At 39.0% G+C, this 23,930-nt stretch overlaps 2 protein-coding genes across 7 annotated transcripts in view; one reads left to right on the top strand and one right to left on the bottom strand.

Moving 5' to 3' along the window:
• Positions 1-9,681, top strand: part of ATM (ATM serine/threonine kinase) — a 133,098-nt gene extending 123,417 nt beyond the window's left edge. Inside the window, 4 exon segments of the mRNA XM_017855270.1 lie at positions 3,523-3,637; positions 4,688-4,751; positions 8,893-9,029; positions 9,133-9,681. Of these exon segments, the coding sequence (XP_017710759.1) occupies positions 3,523-3,637; positions 4,688-4,751; positions 8,893-9,029; positions 9,133-9,316 (500 nt within the window). The 3' untranslated portion in view covers positions 9,317-9,681.
• CUNH11orf65 (chromosome unknown C11orf65 homolog) overlaps positions 1-23,930 on the bottom strand; it is a 112,673-nt gene that overhangs the window by 18,739 nt on the left and 70,004 nt on the right. The gene's annotated exons all lie outside the window — the stretch shown is intronic.

Genomic DNA, 23,930 nt, shown 5'->3' with positions numbered 1-23,930 from the left:
GTAGTTTAAAATGGTAGATGTGGCGGAGGGACAAGGGGACAAACAGATTTGAAGCACTGATGAGAGTAATCAAGCTTATTCTCTACCCATGGGCTGAGTTAGGGAAGGAAGAGGGCTAATAAACTAGAAATCTCAAATTCAGAGACTGTTTAGTAAGAATATGGGGTCGAAGGAGAAGAGGTTTTGATTGGAATGTACAATTTACAATGTCTAAGAAGGTGCAGTCTTAGGAGACTCATTTCTGGAGTGCAACCCATATGAGTGGTTGCTAAGAGAGAATGAAATTGAATTCCATTAGAACAGAGATGGTCGTGGATATTGTATGGTTGTCCCCAGAATGAATTCTAGAGTTGGGACAGAGGAGAAGATTGTGAGCTAGGTCCATGCCAACATTCAGTGAATGTGAGAGAAAACCTTACAGGTTTACATAGTAAACATGAAGATGGGAGGGATTTGTTAGAGCCAGAAGGTGGGGATCTCAACAGGGGAGTGAGACTTCATCTGAGAATGAAAAGGCAGTGGTCTGGAAGATGCAAATTAGAGGTAGGAGTATGCCAACCTGTGTCCATTCAGGTTGTGCTAAAAGCATCTATAAATGAGAAGGGTAAATTGGTACAACCCCTTTGGAATATTGTTTGGCATTATCCACTAAAGCTGACTTTATGTATATCCTGTGACCCATCAATTCCATTCCAACAGAAATGCACACATATGTTTAAAAATGTTTATAGTAGCACTATTCATAATAGCCCCTAACTGGAAACAATCCAGATATCCCTCATAGGTAGAATGGATGAACAAATTGTGTACTTATACTCTCTTTGTATATAATGAGATTGAATGGACAATAACAACTATAGAAGACTCTCACAAATGCAATGCTAAGTGAAAGATTCCAACACAAAAGAGTACATACGTATAATTCCATTTGTATAAAATTCAAAGGCAGATAAAATCAATGTACAGCATTAGAAATCAGGATAGTGGTGACCTTTTCAAAGAGGTAGTTAGTGACTGGTAGGAGGGGCTGAAGGGGGGCCTCTGGAATGCTGGTGCGTTCTGTTAATGTGGATTTGTTCACTTTGCAAAAATCTCAGTCACACACACGGGTGATTTGTATACTATTCTGTGTATATCTGTTTGGTTACCTGTTGCTGCATAACAAACCACCCCAGAATTCAGTAGCTTAAAATCACAATTTATTTATTTATTTATTTATTTATTATCTCTCATAGTCTGTTGACTGGGTTTAGCTGGGCAGTTTTCACTTAGGATCTCTCATGCAGATGCAGTTAGCATCTGGGGTTGGAGTTATCTTAAGACTCAGCGGGGCCAGAGTTCATGATGGCTTCTTCACTTACATGTCTGATGCTTCAGCACTCCTATGTGGCCTCTCTGTCCACAATAGTGTCCTGGACCTATTCAGCATCTTGGGGCTCTCAGGGGGAGGAAGTGGAAGTTAAGGGCTAGGCCTGCAGCTTGCACAGTATCACTTCCATCACATTGTGTTAGTCATAGTCATGCCATAGGGTCCATCCAGGTTCCTCCCTGTTTCTGGGACTCCAGTAACCCTATGTTAGGCCTTCTCACTCTATACTGTTACCTGCTAGTCTATATTTTCCAACCTTTTTTTCCTTTTTTCTGACTCATTCCTTGGTGTCCGTGGACATATCCGGGGAACCTGGACTTTCAGCCCTACTCAGCTACAGCAAACCCTTTCCCTGTTGAGTGTCAGTGGAGGCCAACTGGGGAATCTAGTCTTTTGCCCTTACCTAGCAGTAACAAGGTGGTGACTCCCAAAGGCATCAAAAGCAGAAGTTTAAGGAAGATCCTGAGTCTCATAATAACTAAAAGGTGTAGGCATCGATTGAAAATCATTAGTCATACCAGGAACAAGGAAAGTCTCAATTTTAATGAAAAATGACCACCTGTAGGTGCCAGCACTGAGATGACAATGATGTTTGAATTATCTAAGATTTTAAAGCAGCCATCATAAAAACGCTTGAAGGAGCAATTATAAACATGCTTGAAACAAATGAAAATATAGTAAGTCTCAGCACAGAAATAATTAGTCTCAGTATAGAAATAGATATAAAGGAGAACCAGATGGAAATTTTAGAATAGAAAAATATAGTAAATAAAATAAATTTCAACTGCAGAATGAGGAGACAGAAGAAGTGATCAGTGAACAGAAGACAGAGCAGTATAAATTACTCAAGCTGAGCGACAGAGGAAGAAAATTAAGAGGAAATCTTTAGCATCTAGGGCAAATCAGAGTTCCTAGACTCGATACTAGAAGAACAATCTTTAAGAACTCGCAAAACTTAACAAAATCTACTCATAAAATGGCCATGTACTACAAATGTATATAGCAGCTTTATTCATAATAGCCAAGAACCGGAAAAATCCAGATGTCCTACAGTGGGCAGATGCTTAAACAAACTGTTACATCCATGCCCTGAAATACTACTCAGCAATGAAAAGAAACAGAACTATTGATAAACATAACAATTTGGATGAATCTCCAGAGAATTAGGCAGAGTGTGAAAAGCTATTCCCAAAAGGTTACATACTGTATGATTATTCCACTTGCATTTGTATAACATACTTGAAATGACAAAACTGTAAAAATGGAGAACAGATTAGTGGTTGCTAGAAAATAGGGGTTAGGGGCTGGGTGATAGGCTATGGGAAGGAAATAGGTGTGGCCATAAAGGGCAGTATGAAGGATCCTTATGACAGGAATATTGTGTATCTTGACTTCATTGATGTCAGTAGTAGTATAGTTTTGCAGGATATTACAGTTGGGGTGAAACGGGTAAAAGGCATATGGGATGATCTTTCCTGTATGATTTCTTGTAACTCCAAGTGAACATATAATTATAAAGTCTCATTTTTTTTTTTTTTTTTTTTTTTTTTTTTTGAGATAGAATTTCACTCTTGTTGCCCAGGCTGGAGTGCAATGGCACGATCTCAGCTCACTGTATCCTCCACCTCCCAGGTTCAAGTGATTCTCTTGTATCAGCCTCCCGAGTAACTGGGATTACAGGCGCCTACCACCACGCCCAGCTAATTTTTGTATTTTTAGTAGAGACATGGTTTCACCATGTTGGCCAGGTTGGTCTCTTAACTCCTGACCTCAGGTGATCAGGCCTTCTCGGCCTCTCAAGGTGCTGGGATTACAGGTGTGAGCCACGGCGCCCAGCCTAAAAATTTTTTAAACATAAATATGTCGTCTCCATTTTAAATTATACCAGTAGTTACTTCATTTTTAAAAATCACCCTTTAACCTAGATTTCTCTAGTTACATCAAGAAGAAGTTATGTTATTTGGATTTGAGGTGGATCTCATAGAGATGATGATGAGGAAGGCAGCCAGAGTAGAAATAAACTATTGTATGTACTAGTATTCATAGAATATAGGTAACAAATGGTTTGTTGCCTTTGTAAAGTTCACATTCTAACTGGAAAGAAAGTAAATTAGCTGCCAAACCTCCTAACCTCACTGTATTCTTTACTTTAGGTGTTGCTTTTGAACAGGGCAAAATCCTTCCTACTCCTGAGACAGTTCCTTTTAGACTCACCAGAGATATTGTGGATGGCATGGGCATTACTGGTGTTGAAGGTGTCTTCAGAAGGTAAGTGATACAAAGTAAAGGAGGGAAATAATTTTTGATGTCAAAATTACATGGGCTGGGCATGGTTCTTTGCACCTGTAATCCCAGCTACTCAGGAGGCTGAAGTGGGAGGATTGTTTGAGCCCAGGAGTTTGAGTCCAGCCTAGGCAATAGAGAGAGACCCAGTCTCTAAAAAAAAATTTGTGTGTGTGTGTGTATACACATCTATATACACACATGGGTTAGAGATTTGTACAGATTATAGAATTTAATGCTGGAATCATAGCCCAGTGCTTTACCAATACTAAGGAAAAGACCCTGGGTAAAAGCAATAATAGTTCCCCCTCCTTCTACCCCACCTGGGAGCTAAGCCCATGTAACATACATACTGTTATTCCAAACCTCCTCTGGAAGCATCCCACCTTTAACACCTCTGTCCTGGCTGACTCCTTTTTAGTGATCAGAACTACTATTGGGTGTTCATCACTGGGGATATAGAAGAGACTACATTTTTATTTATAGGAGCTTGTGTTCCAGTGTAACATTGTGCTACAAAAAAAGCTTTGCAGTTCCTTGTAGTTTTCTCAGCATAGGTCTGTGTACTCAGATTGGGGCAGATTGAAGTCAGTGTAAACTAATAATTGCCACAATAATCAAAGACTGAGAGCTGAGCACAGAGGTGCATGACTGTAATCCCAGCTACTTGGGACGCTGAGGCAGGAGGATGACTTGGCCCCAGGAGTTTGAGACCAGCCAGGGCAATGTAGCAAGATCCCGTTGCAAAAAAAAAAGAAAAGAAAAGAAAATCAAAGACGGAAATAAATCTTTCATAGTAATGTTGTGTTATTCTTATAAATGCCAAGCTTGCAGAAATAGTCAAATACATACTTGTATTCATTTCAGATATCTAATGAAAGCCCACTCTGCCAGGTATTCTGCTATTTTGAGATACAAATTTGTAGAGTATTAACAAGCATAGGCTCAGCATACTACACGAGAGTATACAGATAAAGATATGTTGAAAACATTGGTGTGTAACAAAATCTGTATTTATAATGTGTTTGACTCTAGATGCTGTGAGAAAACCATGGAAGTGATGAGAAACTCTCAGGAAACTCTGTTAACCATTGTAGAGGTAAAGTATTTTATAAGGAGACCTTTTTTTTTTTTTTTTTTTAACCAGGTAGACTGTACCTCATCGGGAAGTCACTGATGTGAAGAACACTGCTTCATTATAACATAGGGGGATGTGGCTGGGCAGCAGAAGGGAGGAGATTGCGCACTTAGCCTTTTCACACATCCAAAAATACTGGTTTAGAAATGCCTTCAGCCCCCTCGAGCTGCTTGGAATGTTATAGCATTGTAAGTTAAGTAGTCTCTAGTTTTCAATTCGTAAATCAACTCTTTGACATTTAGATATTCCATGTGGTGGTATTATTTTCAGAATGGTTTCCATTAGGGCTTAAGGGAAATCGGTATCTCCTTTTTCCCTGCCCAGGTTCAGAACTAATTAGTCAGACAAATGGAGATAAAATTGTCAGCATCATTACTAGAGGAACATGGGTTAGGAATGAGGGCCAAACTAGTTTACTGCTGGTGCTACCTCAGTACCTCTCTGCTGTCTTAACCTTGGGACTCTCAGGAACCTGTATAGGGTTTGGGCCTGCAGAGCAAACATATGTAATCAGGATCACTGCCTTGTCTTGATCCAGGGCAGAAAAAAAGGAAGTCAGACAAATTTCAGTGTCTGTGCTGTTAGTACCTATGCCAGTCATTCACCAACCTGGTAAGGGTATGTGAGACAAGAAATCAGGAGTGTGGCCTCCCCAGGGAAACATGGCAGGTAGAGTGCAGCATGGGCTTGCCTCTTCCACTCCTCAGCTTTTCTTCCTTTAACCTGATAATGTTGGACTGGCTGCATGTTAGTATTACTTGTACTGCTTTTAAAAGACATTGATGCTGATCAAATCCAAACCAGGTTTCTAGGGATGGGGCAGGAATATATGTATTTTTAAAAACCTCTCCTACTGTACAACTAGGATATGAAAACTGTTTTAGTTCATTGGCATTAACCATTAAGCCTGTGGTCAATAAGGGTGGGGCTTTATCCCTTGGAAGACCACAGGGTGGTCCTGTGTGCATCTTTATGAACCGAAGCATCTTTATAGATCTCCTTTGGACCGCAGATGGTAATACAGATTTTGCTACAAAGAGTTTGCTGAAATAGGTCCCAGTAATATGTTGGTAAAATTAAATCCAAGGCTGTGCTATTCCCAAGGTTAAAAATATATTCTTTTTTCTTTCACCCATTTCAAATTCTGTTCATACATGTTGTCATTTGTTACAGTTTGCCATTGGTTCTGCAGTAAGAATAAATGATACAGAAAATAAGCATGATGTGTAACATTTTAAAAAAAGAATACATGATAACATGGATGCCTCAATAATGTCGAAATTAAACTCTAAAGTTATATTATCTTGCACTTGGTCATGTAAGAAAAAGAAGCCCAGGCCAGGTGCGGTGGCTCACGCCTGTAATCCCGGCATTTTGAGAGGCCGAGAGGGGTGGATCACCTGAGGTTAGGAGTTCGAGACCAGTTTGGCCAACATGGTGAAACCCCATCTCTAATAAAAATACAAAAATTAGCTGGGTGTGGTGGCAGGCAGCTGTAATCCCAACTTCTCAGGAGGCTGAGGCAGGAGAATCGCTTGAACCCAGGAGGCGGAGGTTATAGTGAGCCAAAATCGTGCCATTGCCCTCCAACCTGGGCGACAAGAGCAAGACTCTGTCTTTAAAAAAAAAAAAAAAACAAATAAAAAAAAAAACCCCAAACTTTTCAAATTAAAGAGTCAAAGCAGCTTAACATATTCTTTAGTATTTTACTCTACCTAGTCTCAGTCAGAAGGGATTTTTATGCTAAGGTGGAGTTGGGAGTTTCTTCCAGTAGTTTTATCCTACCTAACATTCACCAGAAGACGGTAGTTCTTTTAGGGCCTCAAAAATCTTACTAGTTTAATGCCAAACTGCTTATGGACTTCATTTTTTAGAGTGGTAGGAGATCAAATTAGAGAAGTGACAGTGCCCAGATTCTTTGCCATTGTAAGGACTTTGGATTTCCTGAGTCAGGGTTTTGAGTCTGAAAAGTGATTTGCATCTCCACCTACAATAACTCTCACCTTTAAACACACCCTCCAATGCTTTGTGTATTTTTACACTCATCTACCTGATCTTCCCTCCGTAAATCTGTCTGAATTTCCCAAAATCATTTGGTGTGATTATCCCAATCTTCAATAATAACTTCCCCAGTGATCTTAACACAGTAAGACCACTTTCTGCCTTCAGCTTTAGGAGGGTGCTTCTCAATAGCATCCAGGTTCCCAGTCCTCTGGGACATCATTTCTCTCCTCTTGGATTCTTTTCTTCTCTTAGATTTCATTGAGACACAGTCATTATTTCTGATCTGATCTCCCTGCTTCCTAAGCCCCTTCTTCAGAGCACTTTGACCTGGGTGTATTTCCCTTTTCCTCTCAGTGTATTTGTCTCTCCTGGCCTTCAAGATTTCATTTTCTTCCCAATGGACCATTCTGTCCTCTAAAGATTTTATATGTCCTGCTAAGGAAATATCTCTCTCCCTCTAGCTCAATGATGCTTAGCCAAGAGCAATTTTGTCCCCAAGAGGACAGTTGGCAATGTCTGGAGGCATTTTTGGTTGTCACAATTGGGGATGGGAGATGAGGACAGTATTGGCATCTACTGGGTAGAGGCCAGGGATGCTGGTGAACACCCCAGAATGTACAAGTTAGCCCCCACAGCAAAGAAATATCCCATCCAAAATGACAGTAGTGCTGAGAGTGAGAAACCCTGCTCTAGCTTAATCAGTCTCTATTGACTTTACTGTTTCCAACCACTTCTGTCTTGTCAGACTGAAGCATAATTTTTTACTTATTCCAGTTCCTCCTTAATTCTAATATTTCCAAGTGTGACTCGTGACACAAGCCCTTGGTTTTGAAGTAATTTGGATTTTTCTTCTACTTCAACCCAAGAAAACCATCTAGTCTATATTAGAGGCCTTCATTCCTTTTCATTAGTTCATTAATAAAATATACTAATATTTTCCTTTTGTGGGTGAAACTGGTTTGGATCTCTGAAATCTAAAGCCATGTCAATGCCCAACTTGAAGTCACATAGAAACCCTTGAACTTACGAACAAGCTACATGTAATCAAGCCCAGTTTCTCCACAGTATTTAATGGTCCTGGAGGACACTCAAAACAGCATTAAAAAATAGAGAGATTTTGGTTCTGCTAATATAGTACATGTCCTGAAACTAAATCTGCTAAAGACATTTTATAGTCCCAACCTGCAGATTTACTGAGAAACTGTGTACAGGCAGCAGCAAAAAAGTGTTCCAACCTTGTAATACTGGAATGCCCTATAGAATCATTCTTCGTATTGTCTCCACTTACTACTAAGATTTGTAAGCGTTTGCCAAAGCCTATTTTTTTTAAGTTCTGTGTTTATAAATACCAGAGCAGTTAACTGTTCTGAACTGCCAATATCAGATTCCTCATGACCTCACTTTCTAAAATTTAAGACCTAAAGCCACTTGTTCTAGCCATGTCAGTTGTTTTGGTATCCTAATTCTACACCTAATACATATCTCAAGATTCCAAACACAGCACCAAACCTTGGGTTTTCAGGAGGTTTCAATAAATTATACCTTTCTGGATCCACCCAGATTTAGAACTGAGAGAAAAAGAGCCATAGGAATAGAGTAGAGATCAGAATTTCAGGTTTGTTACTGATAAAACTATTGGAGAAGATGGCTTAGGAGTGAGGTCCAAATAGGCTTGCTCATGCTCTGCAGTCCCCACAACCCAATCTATATCTTGAGACAGCCTGGCTGAGGAAGAATTGGGCCCTACAAAGCAAATACCCTAACCCAGGGTTAAGAGTAGAGAGAGAAGGAAAGAAAGTGACTAATGCTTATCTCCTTTTAATAGATTAGTTCCATCCAGTTGGGAAACATGGGTCAGGGGATGTCACCCCTAACCATGGAAGAAGAATGAATTCAGGGTTGAATGAGAAGCTTGGAGCATTATGCTAGGATAGTTTCCTCCACAAGGAAACATGAAGCGTGTATGATGTTTGTTCCCCTCCCCCATCATCTACCACGTGACTGGCCTCTGTTATTTGTATGATACTGGTTCTACTGTTTCTAAGTATGTGATTAAAATGTACATTGTTCTTTTAATACATATGTTCTCTCTGTTTAGGTCCTTCTGTATGATCCACTCTTTGACTGGACCATGAATCCTTTGAAAGCTTTGTATTTACAGCAGAGGCCAGAAGATGAAACTGAGCTTCACCCTACTCTGAATGCAGATGACCAAGAATGCAAACGAAATCTCAGGTGAGCAGTATTTTAAGAAGGTCCTGTCAGTTGTTCAGATTTTCTTATTCCCAAGGCCTTTAAACTGTTCACCTCACTGAAACCTTTGTGTTTTTGTCCTTAGTGATATTGACCAGAGTTTCAACAAAGTAGCTGAACGTGTCTTAATGAGACTACAAGAGAAACTGAAAGGAGTGGAAGAAGGCACTGTGCTCAGTGTTGGTGGACAAGTGAATCTGCTCATACAGCAGGCCATGGACCCCAAAAATCTCAGCCGACTTTTCCCAGGATGGAAAGCTTGGGTGTGATCTTCAGCATATGATTACCCTTGCATTCAGCCTTTAGAAATTATATTTTAGCCTTTATTTTTAACCTGCCAACATACTTTAAGTAGGGATTCATATTTAACTAAGAACTATTGTGGGTTTTTTTTGAATATTGGTTTTAATACTTGATTTAATCACCACTCAAAAATGTTTTGATGGTCTTAAGAAACATCTCTGCTCTCACTCTTTAGAAATAATGGTTATTCGGGCTGGATACAGCAGCTCACGCCTGTAATCCCGGCACTTCGGGAGGCTGAGGTGGGCGGATCACAAGGTCGGGAGTTTGAGACCAGCCTGGCCAAGACACTAGCTTGGCCAGTATGGTGAAACCTCGTCTCTACTAAAAATACAAAAATTAGCCAGGCATGGTGGTGGGCACCTGTAATCCCAGCTACTCGAAAGGCTGAGGCCGGAGAATCTCTTGAACCTGGGAGGTGGAGGTTGCTGTGAGCCAAAATCATGCCATTGCACTCTAGCCTGGGTGACAAGAGCAAAACTCCATCTCAAGAAAAAAAAAAAAACAGAAATGTATTTGGATTTTTCCTAGTAAGATCACTGTGTTACTAAATAATGAAGCTGTTACGGAGAACAAATTTCAAAGACACAGTTAGTGTAGTTACTATTTTTTAAAGTGTGTATTGAAACTTCTCATTCTATTCTCTTTATCTTTTAAGCCCTTCTGTATTGTCCATATATGTTATCTTTCTGTGATACCTTCATATATTGCCTTCTAGTTCATGAATTCTCTTGTCAGCTGTATATAATCTCTTTTACCCTATCCCTTGGGCTTCTTTCAGAAATTGGCTTTCATTTCTAATTATGCATCATTTTTTCAGATCTCTGTTTCTTGATGTCATTTTTTAATGTTTTCTTTTTATGTCACTAATTATTTTAAATGTCTGTACTTGATAGTCACGCTAATAGTTCTATTAAATTTAGTTCCTGCTGTTTATATCTGTTGATTTTTGTATTTGATAGACTTTATCCATTTTTGTCTTTGTGAAAATTGAGTTTATTTTCAGCAAGGCTTTATCTATGGGAATCGTGAGTCTCTGTTTATGTCACATTCCCGGGGCTGTTGCTGACACAGCCCATTCTTATTTTTAATTTCTTGGCTTTAGGGTTTCCATACCTGAAGTGTAGTATAACTTACTGATAGGAGATTTCTCCGGCCAAGGCAGACATACTTCCTCCTCATCTCCCTGTGCTAGTGGGCAGAATATTTGATTGATGCCTTTTTCACTGAGAGTATAAGCTTCCATGTGTCTCACCTTTATGTTAGGGGTGGAAGGAGGTACATTTAATTCCCACTGCCTGCCTTTGGCAAGTCCTGGGTTCTTCATTATTTAGTAACACAGTGATCTTACTAGGAAAAATCCAAATACATTTCTGTTTTTTTTTTTCTTGAGACGGAGTTTTGCTCTTGTCACCCAGGCTAGAGTGCAATGGCATGATTTTGGCTTATAGCAACCTCCACCTCCCAGGTTCAAGAGATTCTCTGGCCTCAGCCTTTCGAGTAGCTGGGATTACAGGTGCCCACCACCATGCCGGGCAAGCTGGAACACTTTCTGCAAATGACTTAGAAAACTGCCAAGGACAAAAGAGGAGTAGTTAGATTTTGAAAATATTAATCATAGAATATTTGTTGTATGCTAAGTCACTGACACATATTATATGCAGCATCTCTGATCTTTGCCTTGCAAGATTAGTGAAATCCCAATTTACTGCTGCAGAAATCAAAATTTGGAGAAATAAGTTGTCCAAGGCAAGAAGATAGTAAATTATAAGTACAAGTGTAATATGGACAATATCTAACATGAAAAGATTTCAGGTGAAAAGAACCTGGGGTTTGCCAGTCAGTTGCTCAAAAGGTCAATGAAAACCAAATAGTGAAGCTATTAAGAGAAGCTAATAAATTATAGACTGCTTGAACAGTTGTGTCCAGATTAAGGGAGATAATAGCCCTCCCACCCTACTTTGTGCAGGTCATACCTCCCCAAAGTGTCTACCTAATCAGTAGGTTCACAAAAAACTCTTGGTCATTATAGTATATGCCTAAAATGTATGCACTTAGGAATGTTAAAAATTTAAATATGGTCCAAAGCAAATAAAAGCAAAGAGGAAAAACTTTGGACATCTTAAAGACTAGAATAGTCTTTTAAAAAGTAGAAAGCCAGTATGTTGGTTTGAAATATAGAGATGTGTCCCAATTTCAAGTATTTTAATTGCACCTTAATGAAATCTATTTTCTATAGATTTATTTTAGTACTATTGATTGTATTACTTGACTGTTACCTGAATCTATTATAAAGTGTTTTTGAATAAATAATTCTAAAAGCATATACTAAGACTCATTCACTTTATTCAAATATTTGTGTGTTCTGTGTGCCAGGCATGGGACTTGTTCCTAAGGAGAAAGCAGTGAGCAAGGCAGGCATAATCTGCCTATATAAAGCTCCCAATCTGAGGAGGATAGGCAACTGACGATGCAGTGTGATCCAGGGAGCCTGCCGCACAGCCAGTCTGATAATGTTGCATCTCAGTCTAAGTATCCTAGTAGTGTTTCTTAATCGCCTCCTGACAAAAAGGCAAATATCAATGTTCTTTCTTTGGGCCTAGAAAGTGATCTAGTTGACATTTCTAGCCTAAAAGATCTGTACTAGAATATGACAAGTGCAAAGATCCTGGTATCCTAAATGCAAAGTTTTTTACTTGTTTATCATATTTTTAAAATAAATTCAGTCCTCTTCAGAGTTTTAGGCTCTTTTGCCTAGATTTTAACAAACTGAATTTTGCATGAATATAGTGGAGTCAGTTTCCACAAAGATTATAACGACTCAGAATTTGTTAAGTAAGGAGATCTCATAATAGACATTTATCCTCTGAAAAATCCCTTTGCCATTAAAAGTACAGCATACATAGTTTTATGTACAACAGTATATAGAAATATATACTTTCATTGTGTATGATCCAAAAGCAGTGGTTCTTAAAACCAGGGGTGATTTTGCTGCCTCACTTGATATTTTCAAAATAAAATAGTTATTTCGATGGGATTCAAATGGTATGTCTCATTTTAATTTGTACCTCACTAATTATTAGGGAGATTAAACTTTTTAGTATATGCTTGTTAGTCAGTATGATTTTCTCTTTGATGAATTGCCTGTACATATTCTTTGCTGATATTTCTACTGATCCTTTGTTGGTTACATAACATCTTAGCTAACATCTTTTCTGATTCTGTGGCTTGTGTCTTCATTCTCTTAATGGAGTTTTTTTGGTTGACAGACATTTTTATTAGTGTTTTCATTTATGGTTAAATCTTTCAGGTAGGGATTTTCCCCCCCGTTCCTAATGTCACTCAGTTAAGTTTTAGTTTTCCTTGCAGAGATCTTGCATAGTTCACTATGTTGATTCGTAAGCACTTTATTTTTTTAATGTTCTTATAAAGGACTTTTTTTTTTATAAGTTTTTCCTAATTATTACTGTTAAAATTAAAATTAGTTTTACATATTGATTTTCTATCCAGTAACCACAGTAACCTCTTTTAATTCTTTCTAGAAATATATCTGGATTCTTTCGGATTTTTCTATGTATATAATCATATCATCTGTGAGTAATGTTTGGATTTTCTATGTATATAATCATATCATCTGTGAGTAATGTTGGAAATGGAATTGTTGGATCATATTCCAATCCCATACTGTTTGCTTTTTATTTTTTTCCTTTACTGGCTAGGACTTCTATTTAGCACAATCATCCGTAGAATGTTGGGACATTCTGTTCCACGCCTCATGTCAAAGATAAAAATGTTAGTGTTTACCTTTAAATTTACTGTTTGCTGCAGGGTTTGATTTTTGTTTTCTTTAATGTGTATATTTCCCTTATCAGATTAAAGAAGTTCCTTTCTGTCCCTAGGTTGCTGTGAGGTTTTATTACAGATGGTGAATTTTGGCGGTTTATCTGCGTTTACTGATGATGATTATTTTCCTTGAATGTTAATGTAAACTACACTGTTTGATTTTCTAAGGTTAAATCATCTTATACTCCTAGTATAACCTCAGCTGGTCCATTTTATCTATTGCTTTATTTTGTTTGCAAATGTTTTGGTTAGTGTTTCCAAGTGGGATTTCCTTTCCAGCATTTCTTGAGAAATTTTGTTTTTCCAAATTTTGAATCCCAAGAAAAATCAGTAACAAAATCAGGAAAATAGGAAAGATATTATAATTCTCCCGTGAGAATTAAAGCTTAGCAGTCAACATAAGACACATTGCTGATTTGAAGTAATCCAGCGACACAAAGAGCACTGAACACTGAGACACAGTATTAAAGGTTAAGGTCAGTATTCCCATACTGGGACAGAAACATATAGGAGAGAAGTGGTCATGATCTTGCATATAGTTCTTGCCCTGATATAAGTGTGTGTTCATAGCTGGTATACTACTAATGGTGAGTCACTTAAAAAACACACACAGAACAAAATATACCATCTCATTTTTAAGTATACAGTTCATAGCGATACAATGATACAGTGGTTGTTGTGCAACCAACCTCCAGCACTCCTTTAACCTTACAAAACTAAAATTCTATACCCATTCAACAACTCCCCATTCCTCTATTCATCCAGCCTCTAGGAACCACTGTTCTACCTTCTGTCTCTCTGAATTTGACATTCCAGGTACTGTACCTTTTATAAGTAGAATCATGCAATATTTGTCTCTGTGACTAGCTTATTTCACTTAGCATAATGTCCTCAAGGTTCATCTATGTTGTAATACATTGCAGAATTTCCTTCCTTTTTAAGGTTGAATAATATTCCATTGTGTGTGTGTATATACTGTATATATTTTGTTTATCCATTCATCCATCAATGGATACCAGAGTTGTCTCTGCCCTTTGACTATCGTGAATATTGTCACTATTTACATAGGTATACAAATATGTCTTCAGAACTCTTTTTTCTTTATACCCAGAAATGGAATTGTTGGATCATATAGTCATTCTATTTTTAACTTTTTAAGGAACCACCATACTGTTTTTCCACAGTGGCTGAACCATTTTACAACTCCACCATCAGTGCACAAGGATTCCAATTTCTCAACATCCTTATCAATACTTGTTATTTTCTGTTTTTATGTCTGAGTAGCAAATATAATGGGTGTGGGTGACTCTTAAAAGTAGAAGCATTGTATATTTTACACCAATCCTATAAATGGTATTCTAAGAAGTTTTAGAAACAGAAGATATCCTTCAATTGACGGTTTCAAAACCTGATTCTGTGTATTGTTAGCCTTGTTAGGAGATGGTAATGTTAGGTTACTTGAAAACTACCCAAAATGTTCCCTACTGTAGTGTTTGAATATTTGTGTTTGAATATTTAATATAAACTTCTAGTCCTTTGTAAATACTACTAAACCTTATTTATTCATTTATTCATTCATTCATTCATTCATTCATTCCTAGATGGAGTCCCGCTCTGTTGCCCAGGCTGGAGTGCAGCAGCACTGTCTCAGCTCACTGCAACCTCTGCCTCCCAGGTTCAAGTAATTCTCCTGCCTCAGCCTCTGAGTAGCTGGGACTACAGGTGCCCACCACCATGTCCAGCTAATTTTTGTATTTTTCATAGAGACAAGGTTTCACCATGTTGGCCAGGCTGGTCTCAAAACTCCTGACCTCAAGTGATCTGCCCGCCTCAGCACCCCAAAGTGCTGGGATTACAGGCGTGAGCCACTGTGCCTGGCCAGTAATTCTTATTTTTTAAAAAATGTTTTTAGATTTCCATGATTATCAGAGTTGCAAAGGTTTTAAGAGAGAAAAAGGAAATTAGCTGCTTGCCAGATTTATTTTAAATCACTGCAGTGTAAAGCATCATGGACAAGTGGACCTCATAGGCATTTCAAACATGAAAAGGACAAAAACACAGAAAATAATTGTGGTAAGTCAGTGCCATCTACAAAATAATATCAATTCTGCAAAAACTCTTTATAATATTAGAATAACCCATTTTATGAAGCCAGCATACTCATATCAAAACCAGACAGAAAATTACAAGAAAGATGCCAGGATTACACCTGTAATCCCAGCACTTTGGGAGGCCAAGGCAGCAGATCACTTTAAGTCAGGAGTTCAAGACCCGCCTGGCCAACATGGTGGGACCTCATCTCTACCAAAGATTTAAAAATACATATATTAGGCGTGGTGGTGCATGGCACAAGAATCGCTTGAACCCAGGAGGCAGAGGTTGCAGTGGGCCGAGACGTGCCATTGCACTCCAGCCTGGGTGACAGAGTGAGATTCTGTCTCAAAAAAAAAAAAAAAGAATTACAAGAAAGAAAACTAAAGATCAATATCCTCCATGAACACTTACATAAAATTCCTCACAAAATATTAGCAAATCAATTCTATCAATATAAGAGGTAAATCATGACCAAATGGCATTATTCCAGATTGACTCAATCAATGTAACTAAATAAGCCATATGATCATGCCAGTAGTGCAGAAAAAGCTTGTGAGAAAATTCAATACTTATTCATGATAAAACTCATCAAACTAGGAATAAAAGACATGTGACAAAGGACATCTGTGAAAAACAGCTCACATCATATTTAATGAGGAAAACCTTGGTTATCTCCAAAGATCAGGAATGAGGCAAGGATGCCACTCTTACCACTTCTATTCCACATTGCGCTGGAGTTTCTAGCCATGCAGTAATATAAATAGAAAGCAATAAAAGACATACCGTTTGAAAAGAATTACAGTTATCTTCATTTGCACAAGACAAACATCTATATGTAGAAAATCCTAAAGATTCTGTATTTCTTTAATTCTAGAATTAACAATGTCACATGGTAAATGTCAATATACAAGACATCAACAATATTTCTATATAGCATCAATACCAGTCTGAAGTTGAAATTTTTAAAAAATAGCATCAAAAATATGAAACGATTGGGCATATAAAATATGTGTATTACCCAAGTACAAAAATTAGCCAGGGGTGGTGGTGCATACCTGTAATCCCAGCTACTCAGAAGGCTGAGGCAGGAGAATCGCTTGAACCCGGGAGGTGGAGGTTACAGTGAGCTGAGACTATACCACTGCACTCCAACCTGGGTGACAGAGAGAGACTTCATCTCAATCAATCAACCAATAAAAGAAAAAGGAAAAAAAAAAAGAAACACAAGGTGATATTGCCATAAAGACAGACACACAGATTAATGGAGCAGGACAGGGAGTCTAGAAATAGACCAACATAGTGATTACTGATTTTCAGCAAAGTCTTCAAGGTAACAGAGAAAAGATGTCTTTCCAATAAATGGTGCATATCCATATTCAAGAAAATGAATCTCAAACCTTCCCTCACTACATACAATAAACTAGAAATGGATCATATATTTAAATGTGAGAGCTAAATTTTGCAGAAGAACTTTATGACCTTGGTTTAGGCAATGATTTCCTAGATAAGACACTAAAAGCAGGAACCGGTGAAGAAAAAATGGTAACTTGGGCATTATTAAAATCTCTTTCTCATCAAAAGACATTGTTAAGAAAATGAAAACAAAAGCCACAAACTGGCAAAACAGTATGTGATAAAGGATTTGGTTTTAGAATATATTTTTTAAATCTTTCAACACAAAATAAGGAGATACACACCTAATTAAAATTGCCCAAAGATTTGAACAGACACTTTGGTGAAGAAGATATTAAAAATGGCAAGTTAGAAATCCTCATCATCACTAGTCATTGGGGAAATGCAAATTAAAATCACAAGAAGATGTCATTCACTGTTATACATCCTCTAGAAAAGCAAAGTTAAAACATCAGACAATACCAATTTATAAAAACCAAGTGGAGCAACTGAAAGTTATTTACTGCTGGTGGAAATGCAAAATAGTATAGCCACCTTAGAAAGCAGATTATAAAATAAACTGATGCATAGATTGCAAAAATTGTCTCCCATTCTGTAGGTTGCCTGTGCACTCTGATGCTAGTTTCTTTTGCTTTGCAAAAGCTCTTTAGTTTAATTAGATCCCATTTGTCAATTCTGGCTTTTGTTGCAATTGCTTTTGGTGTTTTTGTTATGAAGTCCTTGCCCATGCCTATGTCCTGAATGGTACTGCCTAGGTTTTCTCCTAGGGTGTTTATGGTTTGGGGTTTTACACTTAAGTCTTTTTCTCCCCCCGACCAAGATGGAGTTTCGCTCTTATGCCCAGGCTGGAGTAAAGTGGCAAAATCTCGGCTCACTGCAACCTCCACCCGTCAGGTTCAAGCGATTCTCCTGCCTCAGCCTCGTGAGTAGCTGGGATTAGAGGCCCCCGCCACCATGCCCGGCTAATTTTTGTATTTTTAGTAGAGACAGGCTTTCGCCGTGTTGGCCAGGCTGGTCTTGAACTCCTGACCTCAGGTGATCCACCCACCTCAGCCTCCCAAAGTGCTAGGATTACAGGTATGAGCTACCGTGCCCAGCCACATTTAAGTCTTTAATCCATCTTGAGTTAATTTTTGTGTAAAGTGTGAGGAAAGGGTCCAGTTTCATTTTTCTGCATATGGCTAGCCAGTTTTCCCAGCACCATTTATTTAATAGGGAATCTTTTCCCCATTGCTTTTGTCAGGTTTGTCGAAGATCAGATGGTTGTACATGTGTGGTGTTATTTCTGAGGTCTCTGTTCTGATCCATGGGTCTATATGTCTGTTTTGGTACCAGTACCATGCTGTTTTGGTTACTCTAGCATTGTAGAACAGTTTGAAGTCAGGTAGCATGAGGCCTCCAGCTTCTAATATCCAGAATCTACAAGGAACTTAAATTTACAAGACAAAAACAACCCCATCAAAAAGTGGGCAAAGGATATGAACAGACACTTCTCAAAACAAGACCTTTATGCAGCCAACAAACGTATGAAGAAAAGCTCAACATCACTGATGATTAGAGAAATGTAAATCAAAACCACAATGAGATACCATCTCAGAATGGCGATTATTAAAAAGTCAAGAAACAATAGATGCTGCTGAGGCTGTGGAGAAATAGGAATGCTTTTACACTATTGGTGGGAATGTAAATTAGTTCAACCATGGTGGAAGACAGTGTGGCAATTCCTCAAGAAGCTAGAACCAGAAATACCATTTGACCCAGCAATCCTACTACTGGGTATATACCCAAAGGGATATAAATCGTTCTACTATAAAGACACACACACATCATGTTTATCGCAGCACTATTTACAATAGCTAAGACTTGGAACCAACCCAAATGCCTATCGATGATAAACTGGATAAAGAAAATGTGGCACATATACATCATGGAATACTATGCAGCCATAAAAAAGAACAAGATCATGTCCTTTACAACGGACATGGATGAAGCTTGAAGCCATCATCCTCAGCAAACTAACACAGGAACAGAAAACTAAACACCACATCTCACTCATAAGTGGGAGGAGAACACGTGGACACAGGGAGGCAAGCAACACACACTGGGGCCACCGGCAGGTGGATGGCAAGGGGAGGGAGAGCAGTAGGACAAATACCTAATGCTGCAGGGTTTAAAACCTAGATGATGGGTTGATAGGTGCAGCAAACCACTATGGCACATGTATACCTATATAACAAAACTGCATGTTTTGCACATGTATCCTGGAACCCAAAGTAAAATACAACAAAGAGTTAAATGTATACTTATTGTTCATCAGAGCAATCCCACTCTCAGGTATTTCCCAAGAGAAATTAAAACATGTCCCCATAAAGACTTGTGCATGAGGCCAGGCATGGTGGCTTACACCTGTAATCCCAGCACTTTGGGAGGCCGAGGTGGGTGGATCAGTTGAGGTCAGGAGTTCGAGACCAGCCTGGCCAACATGTTAAAACCCTGTCTCTACTAAGAATACAAAAATTAGCTGAGCATGAGTTGGGCATGGTAGCTCACACCTGTAATCCCAGCACTTTGGGAGGCCGAGGTGGGTAGATCACCTGAGGTCAGGAGTTCGAGACCAACCTAACCAACATGGAAAACCCTGTCTCTACTAAAATACAAAAATTAGCTGAGCGTGGTGGCAGGTGCCTGTAATCTCAGCTACTTGGAAGGCTGAGGCAGGAGAATTGCTTGAACCCAGGAGGCGGAGGTTGTGGTGAGCCACGATTGCACCATTGCAGTCCAGCCTGGCAACAAGAGCAAAACTCCGTCTGAAAAAAAAAAAAATTAGCTGAGCATGTTGGCAGGTGCCTGTAATGCCAACTCCTTGGGAGTCTGAGGCATGAGAATCGCTTGAGCCCCAGAGTTGCAGTGAGCCGAGACTATGCCACTGCACTCCAGCCAGGGCAACAAAGTGAAACTGTGTCTCAAAAACAAACAAAAACTTGTGTATGAATGTCAATAGCGGCTTTTTTTTAATGGCCCCAACCTGGAAACAATGAAATGTCTATCAGCTGGTGAATGAATAAACATATTGTGATATGGAACACTAGTCATTAAACAAGGAATGAATTACTGATACAACATGGATGAATCTCAAAAGCATTATGCTAAATGAAAGAAGTGGGACAAAAAAATACCACATACTATATGATTTCATTTATATAACATTCTAGAAAAGGCAGAATGTTAGTGATGGAGAGATTAGTGGTTGACAGAGGCTTAAGTTGGAGTGAGTCAGTTAACTACAAAGACGCACAATTTGGAGGTCATGGAAATGTCTTACATATTGTGGAAATCACAGTAATGCATATATTTGTTAAAACTCATCAAGCTGAACACTCAAAATGGGTAAACTGTATGTAAATTTTATCTCAGTAAATCAGATTTTTAAATTAAATCTATTATTAAATAATAGATTTTCTGGCTGATTTGTTTTTATACTTGAGGTATAAACATTGGTCTATTAGGATTATGGACAGTTTTTTAAAGATACAATGTGCTAAGTGTCATGATGGGTAAAAGTACAAGGTGCTTTGGGGAACATAGAGTAATTCAGACTGGAGAGTGTGGTGGACTCTGTTCCTTTGACCCAGCAGTCATCTCCAATCCTTTATTCCTTCCACTGTGGAAACTGAAAGACAGATTTTTGCTTTTCTAGCTTCTTTTAGCCAAGGGTGCCCCTGTGACCCAGTTTTGTTCAACGACGTCTAAGGTGACTTAGGCAGGGGCTTCTAGTAAGGCTTTTGCTTTTCTGATAAAAGGAGAACTTGCTATGGTGCCCCTTTTCTGTCTATCATGGACATGATGTGTGGAGTTTTCATAGCCATCTTGCAACCATAAGAGAACACGCTCAAACACAACAAGCCACATATTAAAGATGGTAGAGCAAAAAGGTAGAAAGAGCCTTGCTATGTGATGGCATCATTAAAGAGCTGAACAAACGTAACTTGTGGAATAGACTATTTGAGGAAAACAGTCCTCTTTGTTTAAATCACTATTAATCAGATTTTTTTGTGTTAATTCCAGCCAAATAAACATGGTCGGCCCTCATATCTGAGGGTTCTGCATTCACAGATTCAACCAACTGCATACAAAAAATATCTGAAACATAAAAAATACCAATATAACAATTAAAATAACACAGATTTTTAAGCAATATAGTATAACAACTATTTATATAGCACTTACATTGTATCAGGTATTATAAGTCATCTGGAGATGCCTTAAACTAATATAGGAGGATGTGTATAGGTTATATGTAAACACGACGTTGTCTTATGTAAGGGACTTGAACATCCGCAGATTTTGGTGTCTGTGCGAGCCCGGAACAAATCCCCCGGGGATGCCAACAGACAACCACACTCACCAATATTCCACAGAATATTGGGAAAATGGTATTGGAGGAACTGATGAGGGAGCATTTCAGACAGGGCAATCAGCTGGTGGGAAGACAGAATCGTGCATTTACAAAACTGAAAACTTCAATATGGCTAGGTTATAGGTTATATAGAAAATGATGGAATATTAATAGTATGGGGATGGAAAGTGGAGAAAGGTGAGTCTGGAGAGGTGAAGAGGGGCAAGATCATTGTACTAGTCTGTTCTCTCATTGCTTATAAAGAACTACCTGAGACTGGGTAATCTATAAAGAAAAGAGATTTAATTGGGTCTGGTTCCACAGGCTGCACAGGAAGCATGGCTGAGGTGGCCTCAGGAAACTTACAATCATGACAGAAGGTGAAGGAGAAACAGGCAAGTCCTACATGGCTGGAGCAGGAGGAAGAGGGCAAAGGAGACACGCTACACACTTTTAAACAACCAGATCTCGTGAGAACTCACTATCATGAAAACAGGAAGGGGGAAACCCACCCCCATGATCCAATCACCTCCCACCAGACCCCTCCTCCAACAATGGGGATTACAATTACATGAGATTTGGGCGGGGACACAAATCCAAACCATATCACTCCTCAAGGACACTGTAACTATATTTAAAAGTTTGGATTTAACCTGGCTGCCATGAGGTGGCACTGAAGTGTTTTAAGTGAAGAAAATTAAATACATTTGTATTTAGAAAGATCACTTTGGCTGTGGTGTGGAAAACAAGACCTGAGTCAAAGAAACCAGTTAGCAAAAGATGATGGTGGCATGGTCTATGTTTGTGACAGCACAGATGAAATACATGAATTCAGCAGGTATTTACGTGATGATATTAGTATGTGAACTAACAAAAGATTGGATTGTCATGTCAGATTCACATAAAGATTTCATTCAGTATGAAGTTTTACAAATAATTTCAATGATACAGGGAATCAAGGCTCAGACAAGGCAGAGAAAGGTCTGGGACAGCTGGACTGTGGAGCTTCAGCCACACTGAACATGGGTTATCTGGCCTAGAATAACAGATTAGGTCTCCAGTTAAGGTTTTGTGGGTTTGCATTACACAGAGCAGGGATATTTAAATCACAAAACGTCTCAATTTGATACCCCATGGAATCGTATAGGTTATATAACATTCTTCAGGAAGCCATGCCTCAGAAATCCATAGCTCCTGGGTTTATTTAAGTAACCCTTACTCAGGGTCAGCCTACTAAGGAACTTCTACACAAGGACAAATAACATTAGATATACCTAGAAGTTCCCTTGACAAAGTGAAGGGAGCACAGGCCAGCTGCTTTACTTTCTTACTCCTCAAGCAGGGCTTGGTGATAAATGTTACATGGAATGTCTGGGAGAGTAAATAGTCATGGATATAGTTTCTCAAAAAGGGGTAATATCTGACAGATTTCAAGGGGGGAGGTTATTTGCTGTGAACTGTCAGATCTAGCAGGCACAGTAGATACCCATTACATGAGACATTTGGGAATTATCTCCAGCAGATTTGAAAAGCACAAGTAAGTTACACAACAAAAGCCCTCATCTCCACGTCACCTAATGCAGTTGCCCAAATGCTTCTCTCTCAGCCCACACTGATGATACTGACTATGTTATACTATGGTATGTCACTCGAGGTAGAGAAGTTCCCTATGAACTTGGGCCTTGTTCATGAATGAGTTGGCTCAAGCTAAAACTGGATTGATGCCTTACTACAGCCCCACTTAGGTATAGCCCTAAAGAACAGCGGTAAGGGAAAATCCTAGTGGGCAAAGCTTTGAGCACTATACTTGGTCATTCACTTCTTATTGAGCAAGAAGTAGCCTTAAGTAGAGATATACATGAATTCTTGGGCAGTGGCAAATAGTTTGACTCATTGGTCAGGTACTTAACTCGGAAAGGGCAAAATTAGATCAGAGACAAGGAAATCTGGGAAATGTCATAACGATTGACTTATAAGGTGTGGATCTTCACTTATCACTTTTATGCTTACCAGAGAGCATCCACTACAGAAGACACACTGAACAACCAGATGGATAAGGTGACTTTGGCACTGAGGGCCAGCCAACATGCTCTTGGCCACCCTAGTGCTTATGCAATTAGCTCATGTACAGAAGAGTCATGATGGCATGGATGGAAGCCAAGGGCCCAAAATCATGGGCCTTTTCTCAGAAAAACTAATCTAGCTGCTTCCACTGCTGAATGACACTTGGCCTTGATATGGCACCATCATTTGAAAAGACCAATCAGTTATTTGGTGGCAACATGATTATAACAGACCCATTCTTATTTGGACATTGCAGCAATTCATTCCTAACAGGGATTGCTACTTGGTGCAGGTATGGATTTGCCTTTCTTGACCATGGTGGCTCTATCAGAACCACTATTTAAGGACCACTATTTAAGGACCTATAAAATGCATGATTTACTATTATGGGCTTTCTAACCAAGGGACCAATTTTACAGTAAAGGAATTTTAAAAATGAGTATATGACCATGGAAAACACTAGTCCTATCATATGCCACACAATCCAGAAACTATTAGAGTGTTAAATTGGCCTATTAAAGAGTAACCTAAGGTTCTAGCTTGAGTAGGACAGGCAGCTAGGTTGGAGCATTTTCCTCCAGGATGTGATATATACATTGAACCAAGGGCCATTATATGGTGCTCTGTCTAAATAACTTAAATACGGTTATGACATATGGGTCCAAGAACCAAGGGATGGAAATAAGGTTGGCCCCTCTCACCACTACTCTCAGTGATCCCTTGGGAATTTCTGCTTCTTGTCCCAGCAGAACTGAGTCCATGTAGCCACT

Source organism: Rhinopithecus bieti, unplaced genomic scaffold (genome assembly GCF_001698545.2).
Source record: "Rhinopithecus bieti isolate Rb0 unplaced genomic scaffold, ASM169854v2 scaffold_39705, whole genome shotgun sequence".
Lineage (NCBI taxonomy): Eukaryota > Metazoa > Chordata > Mammalia > Primates > Cercopithecidae > Rhinopithecus > Rhinopithecus bieti.
Note: the sequence above shows the minus strand (reverse complement) of the source record. Positions and strands in the feature narration are given on the sequence as shown.